Genomic DNA, 26,772 nt, shown 5'->3' with positions numbered 1-26,772 from the left:
TGCAGCAAGGAAATGGGATAGAAGAGCCTGACACTCATCTCAGCTTAAATTCAGTCATTGCAGCTGTCCTGTTCTCTAAGGCAGAAGGGGAAATTTATGGCTCTCCTGCAATGCGAGCAATGCTGTGAGCACCCACAAGGTAAATGCCCTTTTGTGCCTGAATCCCTTCCCTATCTGAAGTCACTGCATAGACAGGGCTAACATGATTCAGTGAAAGAAAACCCATTTCAGTTGCTTTTTAAGAAGATTACAGCAGATTAGCTGACTAATCTATATGGAATCCTCTCTAACAATTTCAAACTGTAAACAAATCTGGCCACTATTGCATTGCACATAAATATTTACTGTGGATTATATAAAGATTAACTTCAAATGATATTTGCAAAAAAGGTTTTATTTTGTGACTTGCTACCTGTAGTAATGTAAAACCTTTGGAAAGAAATATGCCTCCCACAAAGTGTAAATTTGAGGCCTGTCAGCTGTACTATAGCATCTACCAGAGCATGTACACAAGCAGAAACTGATCACAGTATTGATGACAGATGAAGGAGGGAAGGAAATAATAAAAGCTACTGATGCCAAATAAAAACATCTCAGTTTTTCATAACATGGAAGTAATGTCCTCCCTAGAAGATGTTACTTGGTGTTAGTAGTTGACACCTCACTGCTATTCACAGTTGGTTTTCCAGCTGCAGAAAAGAGCTGAGCAAGGTTTGCAAGCAAAGGGGGTTTGAGAGATGTTGTTTGGCATCCCGGGACATCACCCTCCTTGGGTGGTCGGTGTGGGTGGACCTGGCCATGGTGGTTGGTGAGAAATGAGGCAGCCTTTGTGATGAAGCTGTTCCTCTTCCCGAGTATCTGGGGCTCTCATTGTATCTCCAGCCACATGGAGAAACCTCAGAGCCACCAGACCAATGCTGCAGAGCTACTGCTCACCCATTGAGGTCCCTACAATCACAGTGATTCCTGGTGTGAACAAGGGGGCTGCCCAGAGCACCTTTTCCTTCCAAAAAAAAACAGGCCAGAGGCCACTGCTGAGGAACCACAGGCAAAAGCCAAAGCAGAACTGTGTTTGGCAGCACATCATGCTCTGAATGGGGTGTTCCAGGGGCAGCCAGCACCAGCCCCTCTGGGGCTGCTCAGGCTGACTGGCTCTGGTACTGCTGCTCCTTGCACAGCACTTAGTTGGGACATGGGGAATGTTGTGTCTACCAGGCCACTGAAGGAATGCTCAGTTTACAAGAAAATAGCTTTTTAGGAAGCCAGAAGAAGTTAAACAGCCTCCCCAGATGGAAGATCGTCCCTTTCCACCCTTTGTATAATTAGGGCAGCTTCATACTCCTGTAAAGAGATGATCTGTTTAATATAAGAGGTTTCCAAAGTCTTAGCAAATGAGTATCTGAGAACTGGCTTCTGATGTGGTTTATGTTCCTTTTTGATAGATTTAGGTTATGGGAATGTTGGTTACAGAGGCAGTGAGTGATTCATGCTGAAACCATCCGGGTGCCGTCTGATCCATGCTGTCCACCCGAAGGTAAAGGGAGGCTGCAGCCTGTGCTGTTAATGCCTGCAGTTAGAGCTGTTCAGTGTAAGTTATAATTGCAGAAAAATTACTGCAGCAGAGAAGAAGAAAGGTTTGTGTTTTGCAGAGAGAGGTAATCCTCCCCAGAGCAACATTTCCATAGTGAGCTGGGGTCTGACAGCGATGCCTCAGGACCTCAAAGTGCTGTGCTCCGTGTAAGGAGTTGTACTGGCACCTTAGGAAAAGCAGGTCTCCCTGGAGACACTCTGGCTGCTTCTTGTCAAGCACAAAGCAACACAGACCGGAGCTGATGGCTCTGTGCTACTGCCCACCTTGGAGGGGTCTTGGAAAATATCATCTCCCCCCGTCTGTTGGTTTGTCTGAGCAGTACTTGCAGGATCAAGCCCTTGAGCAGATGGGGAAAGAAGCAGGGGAAGAAATAGCATTCTCCTCTACATTATTTTCCTACAGTCAAGCATTTGTAAATCCTGGCTCCATCTGAAGAACATCAAAGAAAGTAAAGGGGCAGAGGGTGGGCTCTTAAAAACCTCAAAGGGCAGCTGCCCTGCAGCCCAAATGTGCTCCCTGGAGCTCATGTCCCATCACGGACCCTCTTTGCCTGGCTGGGGCTGGGCTTTGCTGCCCAGGCTACCAGCTGAAAAACCACTCCCAGAAGAATCTCAGTGCCACAACAGGAGACCAGGCACCGAGCATGAAAAATTGGATGGACAAAGAGAGGGGGTGCCCTGTTGGGCAGGAATGAAAAGGTCACTGCCATCCAGCTGCCTTGCAGCACATCTCTGTGCTGCCTCCTGTCACAAAGGTACGAATGGTGAGAGGCAGGGATACTCCTCATCAAAATTCATGGATTCCCATTGCACTTGTGTAACTTCTCCAGGACTTGTGTGAGAGCAGGGCGAGGCCACAAGCCAAGAGCTTTGCAGCATCACATACCTTTGTTGCCACGTAATAAGCAGAAGATTTGAGGATACTAGTTTTGTTTGCAGGCTTTCCCCCTCTATTGCTCATGCTTCAGCTGTACATAAATCCAGAAGAAAAGTTTGCATCATTTTTATGTCAGATTTGTAGGTGAATTATGGGGGCTCCTTGATGACTTTTACTGTGCGATGTTAAGATATTTTCAGAGCCCCTAGAGCAGTAGATTGTGGTGGCATCAGGAAAGGTCTGGCAATGGGGTAGAAGTCTGTGAGCAGTGGAGCAGCAGCTCCAGCCCACTGAGCCCTTTGGGTGATGCTGGACAGCCTGGAGTGGCTCCATAAGGGTCTGTGTGTCCCTCCCAGCCCCACCTCTGTTTTCACAGAGTCATGGACACACAAGGATCACTGAGTCCAACTCCTGACCCCACACAAAACAACCCAAAAAATCCACGCTGTGCTCTGGAACGTGCTCCAAACACTTGAACTGTGTCAGGCTTGGTGCTGTGACCACTTTCCTGGGGGGCCTGTCCCAGGATCCAGCCACCCCTTGGGTGAAGAACCTTCTCCTCACACCCACCCTAAACCTCCCTGACACAGCTCTGCGCCGCTTCGCAGTGTTTTGGTGGCCGTGTGCCTTCAGGGTTAGCTCACACACCCCAACCCACTGCAGATGCTTTCCCCTCTGCCTGGGAGGGAGGAGAGGAGAGCTGAGGAGGGACAGGTATCTGCTGTTTCAGGCTGGTGGCCTTGGCTGAAGGCCGGAGCTCAGGATAGCCGGGCACAGACCAGGCCTCCCCGGCCTGGCGGAAGGCCGGCCAAGGAGCAGCGCCGGCAGCTCCTGCCCGAGATAAGGCAGCATGCTTTCAGGATTTATTGCCTTTATCCCCATGTACTGCCAGCCTGAATGTTTCAATTATCTTTTCCTGCAGTGGCATTTCCCTAACAAGCAGCGTTATTTTGTTGCTGCTGTTTCAGCCAGGACAGACGGGGCCTTGTTTTCCAAACATGACACACATGCATTGAAAAGCAAGCGGGCCATGGCAAAGCATATTTGGTCTGCCTTGGTGGTTTGAAAGGTTATTATCTGACCCTGCGCTCATCACCTCAGCCCAATAAATCTAGCAAAGGGGCCATTCTTAGTCCTTTAGAAATGCATCCTGTTTCCTCTGCAGTGGACTCATAATTTAATTGCTGACCCTACCCAGTAATTCCACTAATTCATTCACTCTGAGTTTCTTAGAAGTTTATCCACTCCCCGGTTTGACTCTCTTGAGGAAAATTCAGCCTTGGGGCAACTTCACCCACAGCTGGGATTAACATAGGCACCAACTTTAGCCCATGGATCCTCCTTTTTGGTTGAGACAGCATCTCAAATTGCATATTGGCATCAGATGGCTGTTTTTGAGATCTCACATAGCTCCAAGTCCTCCTCTCTGATGCTGCATGTGCTGATAATGAGCTGTGTTAGCTAATCCCCCATCAGGATTCATAATGTCAGAGAAATTCTGACATTCATAATGGGTAGAAAAAAATGTTCATCACAGTTTGTTCTGCAGCACAAAAGGTCGTTCTGGCTGAATAGTTTGTCAAAAAATATCCATTTGGTGTGAAAGTTTTTCAGAGAAAATTGTGATTTTTCTCCTCTGCGACAATCCGAATATTTCTGTTTTCAATAGCTATCAACTGTCCCCTGCACCAAAGTGTAAGGTGAGAAGCAAACACAAAAGACCACTTTCTCCAAAAGTGCTCATGAAAAGTGTTTCCAGCAGCAATTCTTGTGGCCCTGACCTGTCTATTACCTGCTGAAGTCCCTCCAGACAGTCTCTAGACCAGCATAGCACCCTCATGTCTCCAGCTTGCACAGGCAGCACAAAGATTTCCATAGGGCACAACCAGAGTGGTGTTAACTGGGGGAGGATTATCTGTATCTGGATTCCACACAGCAATGTACAAAATTAGATTGTTAAAGGGAAGAAAAGCAGGAATATAAACTGATGAGAGCTTGCCTTATGCTGCTGCCAAATATGATCCTTTTGCATTAGGAGATTAACTTTAAAAAGTTCTGGCCTCTTTTTTTAATCTTTTTAATCCATTTTGCATCCCACCCATCATTACAGGCAAGGCTGTTGGCAGACCTGGAGGTGTGTCTGAAGCGATGGGACCAGTGAATGTCCTCAGAAGGGGATGTGTGTCATGTGAGGTCCTGGAAAAACTCCATCACCTTTCCACTGAGCAGGGTGTGATGGAGACAGGGTGCTGGGATGAGAGCGGATGGATCTGAGCTCTGATTTCAGCCCAGGCAGCAGGTGCAGAAGGAAAAATAGTCAGTACAAGGTAGGAGGCTGCTGCACCACTGTGCCCAGAAAGGAATGTTTGATGTGCTTCAGCCTGAGCAAAGCCACAGGCTGCCCATCAGCCAGGATGTGTGGGAGCATCCCAGTGGAGCCCCAGGAGAGACCTGTCTGTCCACTGAGCAACACCCCCTGAGCACAGCCCTGAAACAGCCTCTGGCAGCCAATATGCTTCATTTTACCAACACAAAAACACTCACAACCTCAGCTCCCAGGAGGCCATGATTAAAGGAATGTCTTTTGGCCAAAGGGTGGAAATGGATCAAATCTGCACATTTGCCAGGTCTGCTGGGTGCTGGGAAGGTGAGGGGAGGGAGGGCTCTCTGTGGAACAGGGTTCACCTGGAGCTGCTGCTAAACTCATTTTTTAACACAGCATTTTCGATTATTTCCTATCCACTTGATACACCACCAAAATAGATCCAGTTCTCCCCTGTTTTAGCCTCTGCTAAAACCCTCAGACCACATCTTCTCCTATAACAAAAAGTATGTGGAATTGGCTAAAAGAGAAACATTCCTATTCTCACAAAACTTAAAAAAAAATCCACTCCTTTCCTAAAGAAAAAAATAGCACTTATAAGACTTTATAAAACTGCTTCTGTCCAGAAGGCTCCTGCGTCAGCTCAGCTTCATCCCTTTAACCATTGCTGTACCAAGCCTTACTGTGAATTATTAATCATCCCAAAATAGCTGCTGAGAAAAGAGGCAAAAAGGGAAAGCTTGATAACAGCAGTACGTATGGCAAAATTTATTTTGATCTTTAAGTCTTTAAGGAAATATTTAAGAGGTTGGGGCAGGCTGAGGCAATGAAGAAGCTGGGGGGATGCTTGCAGGCAGGAGCCCATGGCCTGGTGGGGGAAATGTGGGATGCCTTTGCAGCCTCGGGGAGTAACCCTGAAAGGGAGAAGGAGAGAGAGAGGGGAAACCGAGCGGCGAGCTGAACTTGCAAATGTTTCTGGCATGAAATCATGAGGGCAAATGCAGAGCTACCCGCCCACCAGCACATGTGTGGAGCTGCCACTATATGGGGACAGTCCTATATATATGTTTATATGGAAGGGAGAGAATGGAGCAGGGCTGTCATGGGCTCCCCACCCAGGGGACAAAACTACCGGCCTTGCTGCACAATCCTAGGGCTGTGCAGTGGCAGAGGCTAAAGGGCATCGAGGCTCTTGGGATGAAAGCTGGGAAAAAGCACTGTTTGCAGTAACCCCGGGAAGGTGCCCAGCCCCTGTGGATGGGGACTGAGTGTGGGTATTTGTGCCCAGCCAGGGGGTGACCCTTTCCCTGTCCCTGTCCCTGTCCCTGTCCCTGTCCCTGTCCCTGTCCCTGTCCCTGCAGTGTGGGTGTCTGTACCCAGCCATGGAGTGTCCCTGTCCCTGCAATGTGGGTGTCTGTACCCAGCCATGGGGTGACCCTGTCCCTGTCCCTGCAGTGTGGGTGTCTGTACCCAGCCATGGGGTGACCCTGTCCCTGCAGTGTGGGTGTCTGTACCCAGCCATGGGGTGACCCTGTCCCTGCAGTGTGGGTGTCTGTACCCAGCCATGGGGTGACCCTGTCCCTGCAGTGCCGACGGGAGCAGAGCTGAACACACTCCGCGCCTCGGTTGTGGGGGAGTGTTGGGAAAACCGCACCCAAGCAGAGCTGCTGGAGAGAGAAGGACATTTTGTTGTGAAGGGGTTTTTCTTCTTCTCAGATTTTTTTTTTTCCAAGCTGCATTTCTTTGAGAGGCTTTGTGGACAGTGTGGGCAGAGCCATGTGGAAGGAATTTAAAGGGAGAAGCCAGTTCAGGGTCACGGCCCGATACGCGAATATAAACCAAACAGTTGTGGATGGTACGAAGCAGCTCTCTGGGACTGACACAGGGCTGTGGATGTGTGGGATGGGACCAGCTCTCAGGGGTGCAGAGAGTGACAGGCTGTGGTCATCCCACAGCCAGGAGCACTGCAGGATGCCTGGGGAGCCAAAACAAGGACCACAGAATGGGAACAACCTGCACAGGGTGTTAAGGCAAGGCAGGAACCTACGTAACAAGGAGTCCCTTTAGAGCACAGGTCTGAAGAGAATCATCTGAGGGAGCTAGAGAAGGAGGCTCAGTGGGGACCTTCTTGCTCTTTACAACTACTTGAAAGGAGGTTGTAGCTAGGAGGGAGGGTCAGTCTTCTCTCCAGGAAGCAGTAGGACAAGAGGAAATGGCCGCAGGCTCTGCCAGGGGAGGTTTAGATTGGATATTAGGATACATTTCTTCACCAAAAGGGTTGTTAACCATTAGAACAGGCTGTCCAGGGCAGTGGTGGAGTCACTGTCCCGGGGAGGGGGAGGATTTAAAAGACAAGTAGGTGTGGCCCCTAGGGACACCATCCAGCTGAGACATCTGCAGTGCTGGGTTAAGAGTTAGACTTGATGATCTCAGAGGTATTTTCCAACCTTAATGTTTCTATGATTCTAACAAGCCTGAGCTGATTTGGTCTTGGCCCTTAAGCTGTGGAGGGAGTTCCTGGGCAGCTTTCCAGCAGGGGCAAGGGGAATCTGGGAGAGAGCAGCTGAGTGAACATGGGCTGAGGACAGACAATATCCACACCAAGAAGCCTTGCAAGGAAAAGCAGTTGTTTGCTCTGTTGCCTTCTCATACAGTCGAAGGCTACCACTAAGGGGTCTGCTGCTCTCTCTGACTATTATGGCTTTAGTAAATGAAACCTGGGAGGCTGGATTGCCCTTCTGCTCTGTGTGTAATGACCTTAGTGCCATTTCAGAGTCACCTCTTCTCTGGCACCTGCTTCTTTCCAATTCCTGCAGAGCAATGTTAGAAAATAACCATCAGCAGGAAGGAAGGCTGTGCTGCAAGAAATTGTAACTTAGTTTAGTAAGGCTTTTGGCTCCTGTGTGCATGGCCAGATTTTGTTCTCTTACTGTTTTAATCTTAGGGATGCTCCAGACACAATTTTTTGCTTTCTTCTTATTCCTTTATTGACACTTTGGCGATGTTCTTTCACCTCTGAGGAGCCTCTCACCAGGTACATTGGATCAGTCAGACCACTGGGACTGCAAAATTACAGTTTTCATGAGACTTAGGCACAAGGCAATTTTAATACTGGCTTGAAAGGTAATTTGGAAGAGAGGGAAATGTCTTCCCTGTGGAAGCTGGCCAGGTGGGCAATGCTGCAAGTTGAATTTCCCTTGCTGCAGATGGTGCACAAGCACTGCTGGGGACTGCATCATCCTTGTGCAGCAGGTGACATTTCCTCTGTTTTGAGGGACCCTCATACACCTCTTCAGGTTTCCAAAGCAGGGGGTGTTTACAAAGGAAGTTTTTTCTGGTATGACCGGAAAATTGAAAGAAATTGAACTGAGCCCATGAAGTTCACTGTGGATCAGAGATACATTTTGGAGCAGTGATGTCGAGGTTACAGACTCCATTGCTGGTTCCCAATCTTTTGAGCCATCTGGCTCCTTATCAGGATTTTATTTTTCTCAACTGCTTCAAATGCAGAAGCCCTGCTCTGGTGTGATAGCATTTAGAATTAAATCGACAGCCAATTTGGATTACGAAACCATGAAACAAAGAAAGTCCCTCCCAGCAAAAGGTGTCTGATGATACTTATGGAGTAGGTGGCTCAGAGCCTTCAGGGGAAATTCCAGATGGATAGGAAAGTAGCAGTGATACAGAAAACCTTTACAAAGGGTGGGATGGGGGCACGTGGTGAACCACCAGAGGACCTGTGGTTATGAGATCAGATGGATGGCCTGGGGAAAGTCAGAGGAGATGTGTGGAAAACCAGTGGGCAGCTCAAAGTGTGATACTGAGATAAGCATGAGATGGGAAGGGTGTGGTAAGACAAACTCCAAAGGACTAAGTGCTTGCTTAACGCCAGGAAAAGAAGCAGGTCCATCCTAATGACGTAGAGAGAATACTCCATGCCCTGGGTTAGTCATGCTCTTAAGTGCTGGGTTGAATCTGGGCTGTGTTTAACCCTCCTGCTCCATCCCTCAGGAAGCCAGGATTGAGCAAGACCACACATCACACCGAACACCTCCGGAGGGAAGTGATTAAGCCATGAATAAGAGATACACCAGCTGTTGTGCTTTGTGTGTGTGCACACACCATGGAACTACTGCAAAAAGCTAAACCTAGGGCCAAGAGAGCCTGGGACCAAAGGTGAGACCTCCATGAAGGACCTTGACAACAACTGCACGACTAAAAGCATGAGCAATGGAAACAGACACCATGCTGGCATGGATGTTTGAATTTGGCATCTTAATTTTAAACAAAGGAGAACAGAAGAGTATTTTTCAAATCCTTCTCATTAAGTAATGCCCCAAACTCCCATTTCAGTGGAAGTTAAACACACACACACACGTCTTTGGTGCCCTTGGAAGTTTCAACCTAACTTTAGTGTCAGCTCTACAAAGACAGGTGGGGGTTTTTGTAGAAGTCTATGATAGCTGGCTTCAGATTCAGCCCTCCCATGTTTCTGAACAGCTTTTATGCCTGGCCACAACATAGTTTAAAATCATTGATAATTACAACGGAAGACTAATCCCCAAAAATTCCTACCACTGGCTTCTGTAAAAACAGGCTTTTGCACTAAGGGCACATGTTTTCCCCAGTGGCTTTGGACTTGAACTTGCTGTCTGCACTAAGAGTAGAAGTTGAGCGGGCCTCAGCTGGTCTTTTTGATTTCTACAGCAGCCACAAGCACCCAGGGTTGAAATGGTGGCATCCCCACCCAGCAGACCCTATGGCATTGCCCCCAGACTCCAGATTTGCACTGGCTGGAGGAGTATCTGACCACTCTGGGGCTCTTGGAGTGAGATGGAACCCCAGTAATTGGGGTTGGCTGGCTGCAGCTTTCGTTCTCTCTGGTATCCACAGAAACTGAAATGAGACAGGAAAGACACAGCAAAAGATGGAGAAAATAAAGACATTGAGGGAATCTGGAAACCACAAACTGGGGAAAGGATGGACAGGAACAAGGGAAAAATGCAATGAGATGAGGAAAGAAAGAAAGACAAAGTAATGGTGAATGAAGTGCAGCTGCAACCCCTGTGATAGAAACAGAAGCAGTTTGAGGTTAGTGTGCATTGTGGCTGGGCTCTTGCCCGTGGTATTTAACTTCACAAACTTACCCAGCCATTATGCACCGAGGGATTGTTAATGCAGCAGATGCAGCCAGACATACGTAGGAGTGTGTTAATATAAGGCCTGATGTAAAAAACACCTGCTAGTTTGGCAGGGTGTCTCAGGAAAGATACTTGTGGCTCATGTGAGGGTGCAGTATTTACAAAGGTACCTGCTGCTTTCCCATCACATCATGTACCATTCCCATTTGCCTTACTGGGAGCTTTGCATGGTGACAGTGTAAGAGACTCCAGGCTGAAGCTGGATGGAGCTGGTCCCATTTACACTAGAAGGGAAGCTGATGTCTTAAACATTCTTATTTTTCTTTTTTCTTTTTTCTTTTTTTTTTTTTTCCCCCAAATATTTAGGACACGGAGAGGAATTCTCTCTCTACAATACCTAGGCTCCAGGGCTGCCTTGTTTACAAAGGCTTAATCTTTTACAAGTCTGAAGGAATTGCACTGATGCCATGCAAGGGGAAGAGGCACTTTTGGAAGATTATAAAACGTGGCTGTGTTATCCCAATCCCTGATGCTGCTGAACTGGACATGTGCCATTACTGAAGTGTTAGAAGGGCTGGCACACTGTCCCAGGATGAGATTCTCTTACAAACCAAAGATGGGGCTGGTACCAGGCAATTAGGCAGCAGTACAGGGCTGCTTCCAGGAGCTCCCAGGGATGGAGGGCTCTGGCTCACATGCAGAGAGCAGACAGCTGCAGTGGTTTAAGATGTTCCCCCACAGCTGTCTGTCCCCACTCTGTGGGAGGCTGCCCGTGAGCAGGACTGACGGAATGGGAGGGATGCCTGTGCCTCAGCTGTCCCAGCTCAGGGCCCAGGGGATGCATGGAGAGCACAGATGGAGAGCTGGAGAGGCTGCAGTGTGGGCACGTCCAACGCAAACTGGGGAGGCACCTCTGGCACAGATGCAAAGTGTGATGAAGGCAATACCATAACTGTCCCACAAAAACTAATTATAGCTCATTTGCTAAGACCCTCAGCAAAAAGCTTTATTCTCTGCTTCTTCATTGTTCCATGAGGTTTCTTTCCCAGGGTTTGCTCACTTTTGCCTCTCTCCTTGCTTAACTGTCCTTACTGGAGCTCTGTCATCTCCCACTTCCCACCTCTCCACAAGGTGCACACACAGGGAAGCCTCTGGCACAGGTAACCATGTCATGGGAGCTGGACAGCCCAAACCACAGCCAGCCCAGCAGGGAGCCCAGACACAAAGCAAGGAAAGCTGCTCTTTTATGTTCTGTCTCTTGCCTTTCTTCTTGGCATTTTAAATCTTTTCTGCTCACCTTTCTGTTTCCAGATTTTCTTCCAGCCCCAAATAACTGCAGCAACACAACCCACTGCCTCGCGTTTCATTCTCAGCCTCGCAGTCGCCACTTTATTTTACCTTTTCCCAGTTTCATGAAAGAACGCAGTTGCATGAATAACAAGATTATTTATCATCCTCTCCCTCCCTTTCCAGGATGACTTGCTGTTTATGGAAAGCACTCGAGTGCAGGAGAGATGGTGCTACAGTTAAACAGACAATGCTTAAAGGGCCATTGCCTGCTCTCTGCTTTAATGCTGTACTCCTCACTGACTTCCAAGAAAGAAGGAGTTCTGTATCCCAATTGATGGGAATGGCATCAAAAACCATCACTGAAAGGTAAACAAATGCTCTGTTCAACAGGATGGAGAAGACGGTTGGACTTGGTGATCTTAGAGGTTTTTTCCAAGCTAAATGATTCTACAATTCTATGGTTCTGCACTTCTTTCAAGAACCAGGAAATTCAATTCTGATGTAAATGTGCATGTGTGGTCCCTTTCTAGCCCATCAGGAACACGCTCTCAGGCAGCGTGTGATGGTGGCTAGCAGGTGACAGACCAAGACATCTCAGTGTGACACAGCCAAATGTGTGCCAAGAGGTGCTTCTCAGAGGTCTGCTGGACCTGGAATTTAGCAGGACAATGATAGAACTTGTCCTGAGGTGGTGAGGAAAGGGCTTTGGGAATGGTTTGTCCCATCTTCCTGCAGTTTGGCCATGGCCCCATGGCAGGTTCTCTACATCCTCCCTGCATTTCTAATTGCTGATGTACCTCATGGGAGATCTTTATCAGCTCTCAGGAAGAAATCACCTAAGTACAAAGTGTTGAGAATAAACAGCTGGAAAGCACTGAATTTCCTGGGAATTTCTGCTGAGAAGCAGATGCCACCACATGGGCTGCCTGCTCTGGTCTGATCACCACCATCAGTGGGTCTGTGGATACCAGTGTGTCTCAAAAGGATGGAAGTTCTCAGGCAGCATGAGTTTGGAGACTTAGTGTGGGCTCCATGAAGACTTTATTTAGAGATACTGCCCTGTACTGGGACTTCAGGCATGATCCTTCAATGATGTGCAGCCACTGATACAATGTGAGGACCAGGCTGCTGTAGGTGTAAGAAAATTAAAAGAAAAAAGCAAAAAAACTCTACACTGGAGTTTCTGTTAAAAAAAAGAAAAAGCAAACCAATCATCAATCCTTTACTTGCTCTTTTCCTTCCCTTATATTGATCAGGTTTCTGTGACAAAAAGGGTCAGAAATACAATTAGGAAGCTTCACAGCCATTACAAACATTTGCAGTTCAAAGTTAGCAATTCCACTACAGCAGCCTCCATATCTCCCACATCCTTTAGGTACCGCTGGATCCTGCAGTCTCTGGTGTGCTTGGAGTTGAAAATGTGTGTATCATTCTCGTGAGTTTTTATTGTAAGGGAGGGAATCTCACAGGACAAATGTGTAATGTTGTAAAAGCAACAAGGTTGCATGGATACAAGAATACAAACGGGGCGGCTCACACTTTGAGAATACAAATTCTTCGGGAAGAACAACTATCTCACTGTGTTTGGATGGAGCTTAATAAAACTGACTGCTCCAAGCTAGGCCTCTACAGGCCTCCAAGCTACAAACAATGAAGAATAATATCATCACAATTTTATGGTACTTAGCATGGCTGAGTTACATCCTGGATGGTCTCCACAGAATCACTGCAACTGGTGTTGATTTGAGTCAGAGGAGAAGAGCTTTACACCCCCATTGCTGAGGAGACATGAGCAGACCACGCACAGGACCCCAGGGGCTGAGCCCTATGTGCACTGCTCTCATTTACAGCGTGTATCAGCATACCTTAAGCTGGGCTGGTACTTTTACAGTCATTCAGCTGGATGAACTACGTATTCCTGACAAAACACAGCCCATTTTTAATAGCTTTATCCACCAGGCAGAGGATATCCCGCACTCGCAGCAGCTCCCTTGTCCCTCAGGGGTGGGGAGCAGGGATCAGCTTCATATACCCACTAAAATAGCGGCCAGTGCTGGTATGCAAGTGCCCTAGTTTAATGCCTAAACATGGTATCTTGCTACCCTGGCTGGCAGGGCTGCCAGTTCGTGCTCCAGCCCTGAAGGTGAACTGTGTGTCACTCAGCAGTGGCTCCTGCAGCAGGGAAGGTCAAACAGTCCCTCGCTTCCAGCCGTGCTGCTGAACCTCCTGGGTAAGGAGCAGCTGGGCACAGGGGGGAGAGAGGAGCACATTAACAAGAGCATTACTAACTGTCTCTCTTGGCTATTAAACCAAGTCATGCCTCCAGAGACATTTGGGTCTAACCCCCACTGAAGTCAAAAGGGCAATTTTGGATGGAGGATCAGATCTGCAGGAACTCTGTCCCATTCATAGGAGGGCAAAATATCTCCAGAAATATTGTAGCTTTAAGTGTCAACCCACACAAATGGATGCTGGCCATGGCCACCCTCTGTGTTTGGGGCAGAGACATCATAAAACTTTTCCACACCACTTCTGATCACTCCTCTTAGCTGAAACCTTGTAGCAGATTTGCATCTCATGACTATTGAAGAAAATTATCAACTGTGAAAGCATCTGGAAAGCTGCACCAACAAAAGTTACAAAGACAACAAAGCTCAGCCAGAAGGACGGAGCCAGTGCAAGGATCCAAAGGAAGAGCTGGAAAAGAAGGAAATTGTGTTTGTAGGTGCACCAACTGGAATAATAACAGCCTTGCCTGTTCTCCTTGTAGCTTTCCTTGCTGCTCTTTATGGGCTGAGATTCAGGAAAGGGAATGGTGTGTGTGCCATCAGTGCCTTCTGCATTTGTAATCCTCACCTGCTCTACATCTGCACTTGTGCCAGCCTCATGCCTTTCCACAGGCAGGCAGTAACTGAGCTGCAGAGCAGGAAAATGACCTGCCCCTACCATGGCCACATGCCCCTTTGAAGCTACAGGCCAAAAAATGTTCAAAACCAGAGAGGAACCACCCAAAGTTGGTGATCTTCCTGTTCAGCTTTCTGGATTTTATGTTCTTCACTTTTATCCTTTGTTATACACTGTGGGGCACTGACAGAATGGTGCAGGTCCAAATTGCTGAGAGTATTTCCTATGGTCCCTTTCCAGAGCCAGCACAGATGTGGTATCAGGATGTATCCTGCAGAACACACTGAGCAGCTTTGGCCAGCCCCAAACACACGATGCAATAAAAGCAGGCCACCCTTCCAACAAAAACCCTTACCCAAACCCATTGTTTTGTTAATTTTAACTGGATTATCTATGAGGCAAAATCCACACTAAAATCAAATCTGAAAAGACTCAAGTTTCCCAAGACTCCTTCAGCAGGAATGTCATTGCAATGAAATGGCTCCTCTTGCAACCTCAGGACTTGTCAGGAGGGTCAAGTGAGCATCTTTCCAGCCTGAGCTCTGAAACAGGTGCCCTGAGCTTCAAGGTACCATTTTGGAGCCAGCCCAGAGCCCCCCGTGTCTTCAGTCCCCTCCAAGCACCACAGTGCCCACCTTGCTGGTCACCCCTGCCCACACCTCTCCCAGTGGCCTTCCCCAGCCCAGCACACGTCTGTGAAACGTGAGTTGGTGCTGTTACATTGCCTGGCCTGCGTTTCTAAGAGCTGAGCCAGCAGAGATTTCAACCAGCTCTGTAGTGGGTGCTGGAAGCCTGGTTTGGGGCACCCTGCTTCAGGTGACTCCACCCGCAGAAAGCAGCATTGGGTGACACTGAAATGGTCTCATTTTGTATCAGAGAGCTTCTGCATCCCTTCCCCCATGCCAAGTGCTGTGCAAATCCTGGGAATCCTCCCTCTCAACACTCTGTCATGGTGTAATTCTATTATAATTCCTGATATTTGAGAGACTTCTAACATGCATGCTTTAAATTAGACAAGCAATATCTTGCTTGCTGCTCTCAGATAAATAAAAAAGCGCAAAACCTAATTTTCTGACGCTCTGTTCTTGGTACTGATTTCCTTTTAAACCTGTAGCTACCATCCTGTCACTCCTTCCTCATGTGTGGCTTGTGGGTATTACATAAAAGGTGATATTTCATGTCTGGTGCACACATGTGCAACAGATGTGCAGAGCGCAGGAAGGTGCCACGCTGAAGCAAACATGCACTGGTGTTTTGTTTTTCACACAGCTGTATGTAGGGACTTAAAGGCAACAAATGCAATTTTAGATCAAACAATAGACAAGGACAAAATGTGTTTTGTAAACAGACGTACAACCTAAATATAAAGTTGCTTGCAGAATCTGTGTGAATTTTATTTATGTTTCCTGGTCTTTGCTCTCCTCTGGGATCTCACATATTTTGCATTATTATCAAATATTTGTAATGATCCCTATAAACTGCCTAATGTTAAAAGCTGCTCCAAGTGTAACTTGACCCAGAGGAAAGATGCTTATCTGAGCTCCACAATGACAGATTAAAAAAAGATGCTGATGCAGTATGTCTCTTGTAAAATGAGGGAAATATAAGAAAAATCAAAACTGCATTGACTTTTTTATTTTTTCACCATAAGATAAAGCAGGAATTATCTCTGTTGGCTTTTGCAGTGAAATACCACTAGCAAGAGCTACAAATATACAGCACTTCTGCTCCCAAATGCACTAGCCAACCAAGGAAGGGAGAGGAGTAAATGCTCAGCCAGCCGGTACTGTCAGAATCTATTTCACTGTTTAGTAATTATTTTTTTTATTACTATGACAACACGGACCATAAGAACTGCTTCTTTAACCCTGGCAAATGATAAGTGCAGATGAGACTTTTTTTTAACTAAAGCAATCGCTTTTTACTTCTGCCATGTAAGAAAGTGATGGCACTACCAGAGTGTCCTGCCCTGCTCTGCCTGCTCCTGCCTTGCATGGATGGCTCTGCTGCAGTGTGGCACTCGGGTCATTTTTTTTATATCAGGAGGCATTTGAGAATGGCTCCACTCTGGCTCAGCAATTTCTGTCTCAAAAAAAAAAAAAAAAAAAAAAAAACCAAAAAAAAAAAAAAACGCAGCATTCTCCTTTTTTAAAGTGCTTCCAAATCTTTTACATCTCTTTTCCTTTTCTCTCTTTTCAACCCCCACCTTTTTTTTTCCCCCTTGTGGTCCTGGAGACCACCCTGTAAGCCTACATGACATCATGAGAGAGAATTAAACGTACTTGAAAGGCCACTTCTGTTTTGGTGGGAACTTCTATGCAATTGCAAAGTGCCCATTAAAGCACAGGTTGTTTCCTAGAAGCATGTCCAAGCCAGTAGCGTGCAAACCCCTTCAGGGCTTCTAGAAAGCATTCGCTTTTGAAATGCTGAAGGAAATTCAGAGATGAAAGGATAAGTCTCCCTGGCTGTGCATTTACAGTCTATTGTCTTCCATGAAGGATAGTATCACTCCTCAGTTGTGTTATTGCAGTTAATCCACTTAAATACTATTGGATTTTCAGATGAGCTGAATTCTTTGCATCTGCTATTAAGAACCTTTGTTTAGATGAGAAAGGGCTGTTATTTAAATCACAATGAGTTCAGGGAGATGTCAGGGTGCAGCAGGCACCTTGTGCCAATCCGCGCCGGGGGAACGGGGGCAATTTCTGGCCGGGGCGGCGAGGAGGGAGGATGCGAAGGGAACGCGAGCATCCCCCGCGGAGCGGCGGGGCCGGGCCGGGACCGGCTGCGGGGTTCGGGACCGGTGCGGGGTTCGGGACCGGCTGCGGGGTTCGGGACCGGGCAGGGACCGACTGCGGGGTTCGGGACCGGCTGCGGGGTTCGGGACCGGGTCGGGACCGACTGAGGGGTTCGGGACCGGCTGCGGGGTTCGGGACCGGGCAGGGACCGGTGCGGGGTTCGGGACCGGTGCGGGGTCCGGCTGCGGTTGCGGAGGGTCGGTGCGGGATGCGGGGCCGGGCCAGTTGCGGGGGTCCAGGACGGGGCTCTGGGGCAATTACAGGGGCAGTTGCGGGGGACCGAGGCAGTTTCCAAGGCCGGCTCCGGCTGCGGCGGAGCCCCGGGGCGCGGCCTCGGCCGGGAGCCCCGCTCATGCCGCAGCCGGGTGCCGCAGGGCGGAGGGCTCCGCTGCCCCCCGCTGCCTCTCGTGCAGTTTGGGGATGCTTCTGTATTCCTTAAGGCTGCGCGTGTGTGCTGCCCTTCGCAATGAAGGCTGAGCTGCAACAGCGACGTTAAAACCCGCACACCACAACCCTCCGCCGCTCTGCCCCTCCCCTTCTGCAAAAGGCAAGGCCCCCCCACCCCCCCGCTAAAATAGAATAACAACGATAAGAAAGCACACACGCGCGCACACAAATTCGCGCCGTGGCCATGGCGATCCCTCTGCCTTATGTAAAGGCAGAGCAGACGGCCGAGCCCGCCAGGTTACCCGGCGGCTGCTGCGCAGCAGCGCCCGCCCCTCCGCCCGGTGCCGCAGAGCGCCGGCGGCGGGGGCTGCCCCGCTCCCCCCGGCCCCTGCCCGCCGCCGGCTCCTTGTTTTCCCCTCTCAGTGGGCAGAGCCCCTGGCCCCGGAGCAGGCGCCGCAGCTGCCGGCACCCCCACGACTTGTTGTTGGTGGGTCTGGTGCCGGGAGTAGCCGGGAGGAGGGGCGGGGGCGGCGCACGGCGGGGCGGGAGCGGTATATGCTGCTCCTCGCCGGGGCCACGCTCCAGACCGGCCACCGCTCCGGAGCGAGCCCCGCGCCTCCCTCTGCCTGGAGTTGCACTTCGTCTCCGATCCCCTTGGGATTTAAATCTTATTGCATATATATCTATATATATATTTTTCCCCCCCCCTCCCCCTTCCTCCTCCTTCTCCTCCTCCTTTTTCTCCCGTGCAAAGTGGAGCAGGAACTGCACCAAGGCAGCCCGCGAGATCCTGCAATACTGCTCCGATTTGTCCCTGCTATTATTCCTAATTAATTATTATTTTTTACCTCGCCCCAGCCGGGGAGGGAAGCGGGACCGTTCTCGGCAAGAGAAACATTTCGCTCCGTATCAATAAAGATTTTTGATTTTTCCCCTCTCCGAGGAGGGCCCGGGTGGAGGGCAGGCACGGCACGGCGGGGGGGGCCGGCGCTCGGCGGAGAGCGCAGCCCCGCGGTCCCGGCGGCCGCGGCGGGGGGAGGCGGCCCCAGCGCCGCCCGCGCCAGGGGGGCAGCCGCCCCAGACAGGTGATGGGCGTTTCGGCTGCGCTCCGGATCGACTCCTTGGGTTTCACTTTGGTCTGATCTAAGCAAATATGCAGAAGTACCGGCTGGTCTAGTCCTAAGAGCCAAGAGGAGCGAGCGAGAGCGGCAGAAGGGGAGAGCAGCCACGCTCCCGTAGCGAGGGGAACGTACAAACAGCGGCCGCGCCGTCATTAAGCCACCGCCGCCCCGGGCAGCCCCGACCCACCCTGGATGCGGAGGACCCCCGAGCCACCCCGCTGCCTTTCCCCTGAGGGATGGTACTGAATTCCTGCGCGGCAGGAGCCGGCCTGCAGCCCCTCTCCATCAGCGTTGCCTTCCCTCCGTGTCTAAAGTGCACTAGACCGCGATGAGGACCTGGGCTTGCGTTTTGCTGATAGGTTTTGGCTACCTGTCCTTTACCTTCTCCGAGGTAGGTGAGAGCGGCTTCCTGCGCTGGCGGTCCCCGGGGCACGCCGCAGCCGGGGCGGAGGGCATCGGGGAGGGAGCGGGCTGCCCACCTGGGCTCCGCGGGCATCCCCGCGCCCCGGCCCCGCCGGGAGCGCTGCCCTGCCCCGGGCCCTGCGCGGCCGAGCCTGCCAGCAAGTTGCCATTTCATGCATGGCAGAAGCGAAGGGGAATGACCGTGCATTCCGCGCCCGGGCTGCTGGGTGCTCTTAAGAATTAATATGTATATAATATATATTATACGTATAATAAATAGATGATAAAATATCCACGCCCCGCGGGTGCCAGCGGGCTGCGGCTGTGCGGAAGGCGAGGGTGCGCGGAGCCGGGCCGCCCCCGCGGCGCCCAGCGCTGCACACGGCGGCCGCGGGCACCGCTAGTGCCTCGGGCACAACTTGGCTGGATCCCCCGCGCCCCAAAACGCCCCTCTCCGCTTTGCGAAGCTCCCCCGGAGCAGCCGGCAGCTCTCCCGCCCGCCTGCCCGCAGGGGACGGAGGGGGCGCGGAGCCGCGTCCCGGGGCTGCTACAGGTGGCCCCGGTCGGGGCGAGCGCGGTGCTCGGCGCTGCACAGCGGCTGCAACTTTTCCCGGGACCCGGTCTGCTTGGCACTGGGAGCCGCGACGTGGGCGCCGGTAGGATGGCGGCGCCCCGTGGGATGCGGTTCTCGTTCTCCTCCTCCTCCTCCTCCTGCCCGGCTCGGGGGAGCCCGGGCCCGCGGGGCACTTGCCGTCCGCCCGGGCCAACTTCAGCAGCCGCTGGCCGGGGCGGGCTGCAGCCCCCGAGCGGGCTCGGGGCTCGGCGCTGCCGGGCTCCGCTGCCAGGCGGGGCCGGGCTCCGCTGCCGCCCCGCCGGGCCGTGGCGCAGTCGGGCGGGCGGCGCGCAGCCCCCGCGGGCGCGCAGGCGGGGGCGGCGGGAGCGCTCCGGCGCCCCGCGGAGCTCAGGGGGGGGATGTGTGCGTGGGTTTTCCCCCTGCTTCATCCCCGCATGTCCCGCAAACACCCCGCGCCCTCCCCGGCGAGCCCAGAGGCGCGGCGCTCCGCACGCCCGGCGCCGCGGGCGGGACTGCGCCGTGACCCGCGCTGTGTGTGTCTTTGAAGGAGGCCGAGATCCCGCAGGAGCTCATCGAGCGGCTGGCGCACAGCGAGATCCACAGCATCCGCGACTTGCAGCGCCTCCTGGAGATTGACTCCGTAGGTAAATTAGTCCCGTCCTCCTTCCTTCCGCGCCGTCGGCCGCCGCCGCCCCGGGACAGCCGCGCGGGACCGGCCCCGGGAGCCCGGCGGGCCCGGGATGCGCCGCACGGGGAGGCGGCGGCCAAGGGGCCCATCGGGAATTAAAACTTCGTGGGGTTCGGGGTGGAGAGGGACCTTGTGACCCCCCCGTGTTTCTCTCCGTCTCGCAGCGGAGAAGAATTGCCATAAGGTTTGTTGTTGGTCTTGCATTGCTGTGTTATCTTTAAACTACTGTCCTAGAGGTATTTAAAATATTTGAAACAATATTTATGAATGAAGTAATGTCTCTTCAAGCGCTGGGCTTTATTAAAAGGAAAATAAACCCTGCACGCTGATTTTAAGCAGGAACCTGCATATGAAGCTTACCCTCAAAAATACACTTTTTTTTTCAAAAGAAAATAGTGCAGGGTTATGTTCTGCATCATTAGGCATGCAAATAGGTGTAGTGAGAACGTGCAGTTTAACAGATCGTTGCAGCAGTAAATCAGATCTAGACGCATGGGTTCCTTATCCTTTGGTTTCACTTGATGCACTTTGTTCCTGGTGATTTCTTCCCTCGGTTGAGGGAGAATAAACCCGGCACCTTTGATAAGCCCAAGGGAAGCCTGCATCTTGCTGAAGCACAAACATGGAGAAAAATGAATGAGTTCTTGCTTGCATTGGTAGTGGGCCATCTCCCTTTAAACCATATGCTCTGTATTTTTGTAAAGTCTGTGCCAGGTTCAATCACCTTCATTCAGAGTTGCAGGATCCTTCCAGAGTTTAACTCACTGCTTTTTGTACAGTGCTCTATTAACGAGCAGAAATGCACTAGGAACGTATTTTACAGTCATAGCTTTCAATTTTCATGTGATTAGGGAGCAAATGTTTTCCCATTACACTGAAAAATGGGAGTATTTCTGTCTTGCACAACACTTTACCATAGGGGCTAATTACTAATTACCAGATTGGCACTGGTTTAATATTTTTGGAGAGCAGTGCTTCATCACTGTTGTTTATCACCGCAATTAAAGAAACTTTCACAACAGGGAAGGGGTATGCAGTTCATACTTCCCCACTGAAGGCTTTTTTGGACCAGACAAGTGCACTACTGCTAAAATATTTTTCCCAGTGAACTTGGTGGAGTTGGCTGCTGTTGCAGAAGGGCTGAGGATCTGAGCGCTAGCGTTTTAAAACAGGGCATGCTGCTCCTGCCTTTGAGTCAGGGTCCTGTAGCTACCAGAATACATTATTTTTTCAAATACCTCAGTGTAACAAGCACATGCTTCATTTTTAAATACCACTTAGAAGGAGAGCAAAAGTTCACATGGCTCCATTGCAAGAGAATCAGGCAGACAAGTGGGGCAACGGCAGGAGTTGAATAAATGGGTAGATGTAGCAGAGAAATTTATTCCAGAAAATAATTATTTACCTCGTGGAGAATATTAACTGGAGGATGCAAGACCAAAAATGGAAAAGGTCAGCCACAAGTTTACCCATTTAATTTTGCTGTTTTTTTTGCAATTTGTCAGTTTAGAAACCATTAGAGAAACAAGAGACATAAATATTTTACTATCTCACTGTGAAACAGTAATTCCTTAAGACATGAACTCAAACAATATTAAAAAATAAAACCAAAATATTCTGCCTTTCACCCGCTTCTTGCTTATGTGAGTGCTGCTTTTGCCTGTGTGCTAAGCTGTGCTCTGAGCTACTCAGGCATGGCTGGGTTTTCATGGAGTAACCCGTCTTTACTACCCACATTGCTTTTCCTGGGCACAGTCCTGCAGGCTTTACTGTCATGAGTAATTCTTACTAAAGGCTTATCAGAGTGACTAATCGAGTATTGAAATTGCCGTGCTTTCCTCAGTAAACAGGATCGGGCCTGTTTACTATATTTAGTATTAGCTTGAATTAGCAAATCAAATGTTTTCTCGTTGTCCCTGGTAAGATGATATTTCTGAAATGTGTTTCCTTAGGGCTGCGATTGCCTTTAGGGAACAGCCAGTTCAGTGAGGGCTTGTACAGTAGGTATATTTCCCTTTTATAGCATGTACTCATTTTCAGCTGAGGCTCAGAACAAAATCACTCCAGTGACTATTCTCTCCCCTGTTTTAGTGCATGGTATTGCCAGTCCTTCTGCATGTGAGTAGCCCTGTTTAAACTCAGTGGGTGGACTTGAGAATTAAGAATGATCTTGTAGGCTAAGAGTTTGCAGGATCAGGCATGCATGAAGAAAATGTCTGATATTCCTGAGTAACAAGGCGGAATCTGTGGAAAATGAAGGAAGAACAGTCATTTTCTCTCCTGCAATGCAAAACATACATTTTTAATTGGAAAAGTAAGTTTTGTAAGTCAGAGTGGGCAGGTTTTTCTTCTATTCTGACAGATTTGGTCTCTATATTGTAGCGCAGAGATGACTGATAACCCCCTTCATAAAATTAGAAACCACACCCCCAGACCATCTGGCATATTACTTAAAGAAAAACACTACCCAACATGGAGCTTGTCATTGTATTCAAAAAAGAAAATCCAGGCCAGTTTGTCAGAGCCCAGTGCTGCATGTCCGACTCGGAGGGTAAAGGCGGCGTGGAAATTCTATCAGGAAATAGGGTCTTGCATTAATTCACTGCAATTGGGATCCAGAGGCAGTGACAGAATCGCCTTGGCACGACGGAAAGCAGAGTCTGACCCTGTTTAAAGGAGAAAGCATGCACAGTCCCAGGAAGTAGGCAGCTCTAGTGTGCAGAGTACAGTTTTACTACGAGCAGACTAAATCCCCAAAACGGGGGCACTTCCTCTGCTCTGCTTATGGAGTTCTCTCCGGCTCAGCAGCGTGGTTTTCATCCTCACCTCTCCCATCTGTCCTGTGGGAGGTAGAGTTCATTTCATCACCTATTATGTTTGCCTCCCGCTGGGAACAGATTTTTCCCCAAGTCATCTGCCTGCATGGGGAAAGGCAGGGCTGAGTGTGCCTCTTTGCACGGGTTAAGGGCATCCACCAGGGTCACCTTAGGCCATGTGAATTTAACGGCCTGTGATTAAGAACTAGCAGAGCAGCTTTTGTTAAGTGGAGAAACGTTTTAAATTAACTGTATACTTCCACGGGAAAAGTGTTAGGCTGTTGGAGAGCTCAGTCTTTTGGAGAATGTGCTGTTGACTTTGTGGGTTTTGGTGTGGTGCTCAATGGAGGATGTTGCAGTGCAATGTTTTGGCTTCTCTTGCACCTCTCACACATCATGAGAGGCATCTTCCATGTGTGGCCTGTGTTTTTCCTGAGACAGATGAGGGAATACTCCTCCTCCTTTACAGTTGGTTGATCACACCTAGGTAAAGGAAAAAAAAAAGCCAACAACCTAAACAAAACAGGATCTTGCAAGCTGCTACTTATATTTTCTTTAACAGATCAAAGTTGAAAACGTAATGACATCTATCTCTGCAGTTGGATGTCAGAAGGGCAAATTTTGCATCAGCCAAAAAGAAGATCAAAAAAACAGACTGATGTTGCCGTGGGCTTTCTGGCTCTAGGACTGATTTGTAAGACAGACCATTTTATTTTATTGTACCTTACACTGGATTCCTGAAAAAAAAAAGATTGTAAGAATTTCCTAAACTGCTGCTGCTGTTGGTACTAGAAGTCTTGGATCCGTACTTTCTGGATGCACATGAAAGTGAAATCTAGAAGGGTTTGCATTAAGACTGCATGTGTTGGGGGTTGTACCTCACATAAAATAGTTTGCTAAGAAGATGGAAATGCAGAAGTATAAATTGATAAATAGAAAATAGCAGTAAACTTAGGATGTTTTCCACATGCTTCTTGAGTGAGAAGAGTAATCATGTATTGGCAGAACGTCACGGGAACTCTGTGATTTATACTCCATGACCCAGTGGAAAATTGCCAATCTGACAAAAAAGAACAATTTCAGCTACACTAATGGATTGACCAAGGCTAATTGCTAGAGTTTTTATGCCCATCATTGATATGTTGTCAGTACAGAAAAGATTACAGAGAAATTTCTTGATCGGCTGCCATGAAAACATTTTTTTATTATTAAAACATTAAAAGAAAGCTGCATTAATCTGGCTCTGGGCAGCATCCTCCATTTTCGCTTGGTGACGAGCAGTGTTCGAGTTCTAAACTAAGAACCACCCAATTCTAGGCTTTCTACTCTAAGCCTCATTTTGTGAGGTGCTAAGCACCCATAAACTCACATTTCCTTTGCTAAAAGCTTATCCTCACCCTGCAACTAAATCAGTACATTGGGGAAAAAGCTGATACAAATTAAGCATCACCCTTCCTTAAAGTCAAACCAGAGAGTGCTCTTTGTAGCATCGTGGTTTTAATGAATTGAAAGGAAGACTTCTGGCCATGCATTCAGAGCCAAATTTGAGTTTCAAAGCTGACTTGGTGATTTTTCACTCCTGCTTAGGCAAGACTCCCGTTGACTTAAACATGGCTTGAAGTGCAGTGATTTTCCCATTGACTTCACTGGGAAATGGAATTCCTTCCAAATGCCTGTGGGAATCAGGGGGGACACTTAAATGCCTTTAGCATTGTAGTATCTTCTGGCTCCAGCCATGCCCCATGATTCTGTTTATTAAACCAAACTTGGATGATGTGTTGATGGAAATAATACAATTTGTGTTAGATAAGGCTTTGAAGTTTGACTGGAGCTTGTTCTGCTGAGCTAGCTGTGTAGATCCCTTTTTGTAACCCTCACAGAGAGACATGAACTTAGGAACTGCTATACATGCTTAAGATATGTGGTGAGGCAGTGAGGTACACTACAAGCCAGAGGCCTTCTTCACCTTAGAAATCATCTTACAAGCAGCACATCTCCTGGAGGTGTCATTTTGCTTTATAAAGGCGGTGATGGAAAATGGCTAATTGCAGCTGAGTCGAGCAGTTCTGTGGAAGCACATGACTTAACATACTGGTTATTAACTAGCTGATCATGCCAGTCCTTTGGCTCCTACCAGCTTCTCCAAAGGAGGCAGCGAGGGATCCTTGATGCTAGGAGAGAGCTGTGCCAGCATTGCTGAGTGTGGGATTAGGAGCCATGGCCCAGCCCTGCTGTAGCGCTGGCAGCCCTGCTGGCTTCCCTTTCCAGCCTGATGCCTGTGCCCGCCAAGCAGTTGGGATTAGAGGCATTACTTTTGTGTTTAATCTCCTTTTAAACACTGCTTGCTTGTGCACGGAGATGCTTCTTGCTCTGAGCCTAGCTTGGATCTCAGGCTGAGCAGAATTCACGCTGCTTTCTTTTGAGTATCACTTCATTGCCTCGAATTGAGGGAGAGGTTGTGACAACTTGGAGCTGCCAAAAAGGAGGTCAGTTTTAAGGTGTTGGGTGGCTGAGTGCTAGGAAACAGAAGAGGGCTGGAGACACATCAGAACGGATCCTCATTTTGCATAACACCATTTGGGATCAGGTGGATGGCCTGGTGCCATTGGAATGGGATGTGGGAGACCTGGCTCCACTCCCCAGCTCAGTTGCAAACTTCCTGTGGGATCTCTGGCAAGCCATTTTATTTATACCACTGATGAGTTTTCTGGAATATGGGTGCAATAAAAGCAGAAATAAAACCTTTTAGTCATTGCTGTGTTACATGACAGGACTGGGACTGCAAATAAGGTCCAATACCAGCTAATTAGTCAGGTTCCAAAATTTCCCATCGAAATCTATGGGAAACAAGTACCCTACATAGGAACTAGGAGCCAGTTTATTTGGTCAAATTGAGACTGTGGATTTCACAACAACTAATTTCATACATGGATCTGTTCAGCTGCTAAGTAGAATAGGCAGAACCAATGGGTGATCCTGGCACCACCTCTTGGACCTCCGATTTTATCTTCTCTTAGCTGCTTACAACAGTATTTTCCAAGAAGTAATGATAAACCCTGAGATGCAGAACTCTTTCTAAGGTGCTGAAGATCCTGCTGTCTTCATGTCTCACCTGGCTGTACAGGTGATTTCACAAGCTGCATGTTCCTTAGGGCACAGTTTCTTGGAGGGAGGAGAAAAGGAGTTGGTTGTTTTGTGGAGCAGAGCCTTATGATGTATGTTACTAATAAAGCTGAGATTAAAACAAGTTCCAGAGGCAGACAGCTGTGTGTACAGAACAAACTGGAAGCAGGGAGTGTGACAGTGCAGAAGATGGGTGTGTAGGGTGTTGGTAGCTTGCATAGAGGGTAATTGAGTACTGTGTAATACCCTTTTTTTAATGTTTTTTTTAATACCCTGCGTTTTTTTAGAGCGCATCACAGTTTCTTAGGAGCCAGCAGTGAAACCTTGAAACTCTGCAGTGGTGTTCCAGAGGACACTCCAAGAAGAAGAGTGCTAAACCCTTTAGTTTGGGTGTCCTGGGGTCTGAGTGCAGCTCTGTTTGGTTCTTCCTTCCTGATCCCCCATTTGCAGACTGCGCTTGTGGTTTTCAGACCCCACGGCATGGGACACGACCTGAACTGCTTCACTTAACAAACCCAAATAGTTGGAGCAGTTATTTTGTTGTTTTTTATGATAAATGAAATGCCAAGTTTTCCATCTTTGCTTTTTCTCATGGCCCTTTAACCCATGTGGTAGGCTTATTTAGGGAACAAGACAAGCCTGGATGCAGTCCCAGAGTTTGCAGTAGCTTCAGATGCCCCTCCAAAGGTTAGGATACTTCACAGGGGATTTGTTCTGCAACAGAGAGGCTAAAAGGAA

At 49.0% G+C, this 26,772-nt stretch overlaps 1 protein-coding gene and 1 long non-coding RNA gene across 9 annotated transcripts in view; both read left to right on the top strand.

Annotated features, from left to right (window-relative positions):
- Positions 1-3,236: 3,236 nt before the first annotated feature.
- LOC147650060 (uncharacterized) lies at positions 3,237-15,506 on the top strand. The gene is made up of 4 exons (XR_015277218.1): positions 3,237-4,167; positions 4,578-5,094; positions 8,802-8,966; positions 11,405-15,506. It is a non-coding gene; the product is annotated as an uncharacterized LOC147650060 (long non-coding RNA).
- A 2,387-nt stretch (positions 15,507-17,893) lies between these two features.
- The window catches only part of PDGFA (platelet derived growth factor subunit A), a 35,408-nt gene continuing 26,529 nt past the window's right edge, over positions 17,894-26,772 (top strand). For 7 of the 8 annotated variants that reach the window (XR_015277214.1, XR_015277213.1, XR_015277211.1 and 4 more), the window contains exons 1-2: positions 18,333-18,822; positions 19,955-20,051. Coding sequence is in view for 4 of the 8 variants with exons in the window: in XM_086853783.1 (XP_086709909.1) it covers positions 18,760-18,822; positions 19,955-20,051 (160 nt within the window). In the remaining 4 variants the exon portion in view is untranslated. Of the gene's footprint in view, positions 18,823-19,954; positions 20,052-26,772 lie in introns of all 8 variants that reach the window. The other variant, XR_015277212.1, reaches the window with a different exon arrangement.

Source organism: Cyanistes caeruleus, chromosome 17, assembly GCF_971803275.1.
Source record: "Cyanistes caeruleus chromosome 17, bCyaCae1.hap1.1, whole genome shotgun sequence".
Classification (NCBI taxonomy): Eukaryota; Metazoa; Chordata; class Aves; order Passeriformes; family Paridae; genus Cyanistes; species Cyanistes caeruleus.
This window is presented reverse-complemented; position numbering and strand designations above follow the sequence as displayed.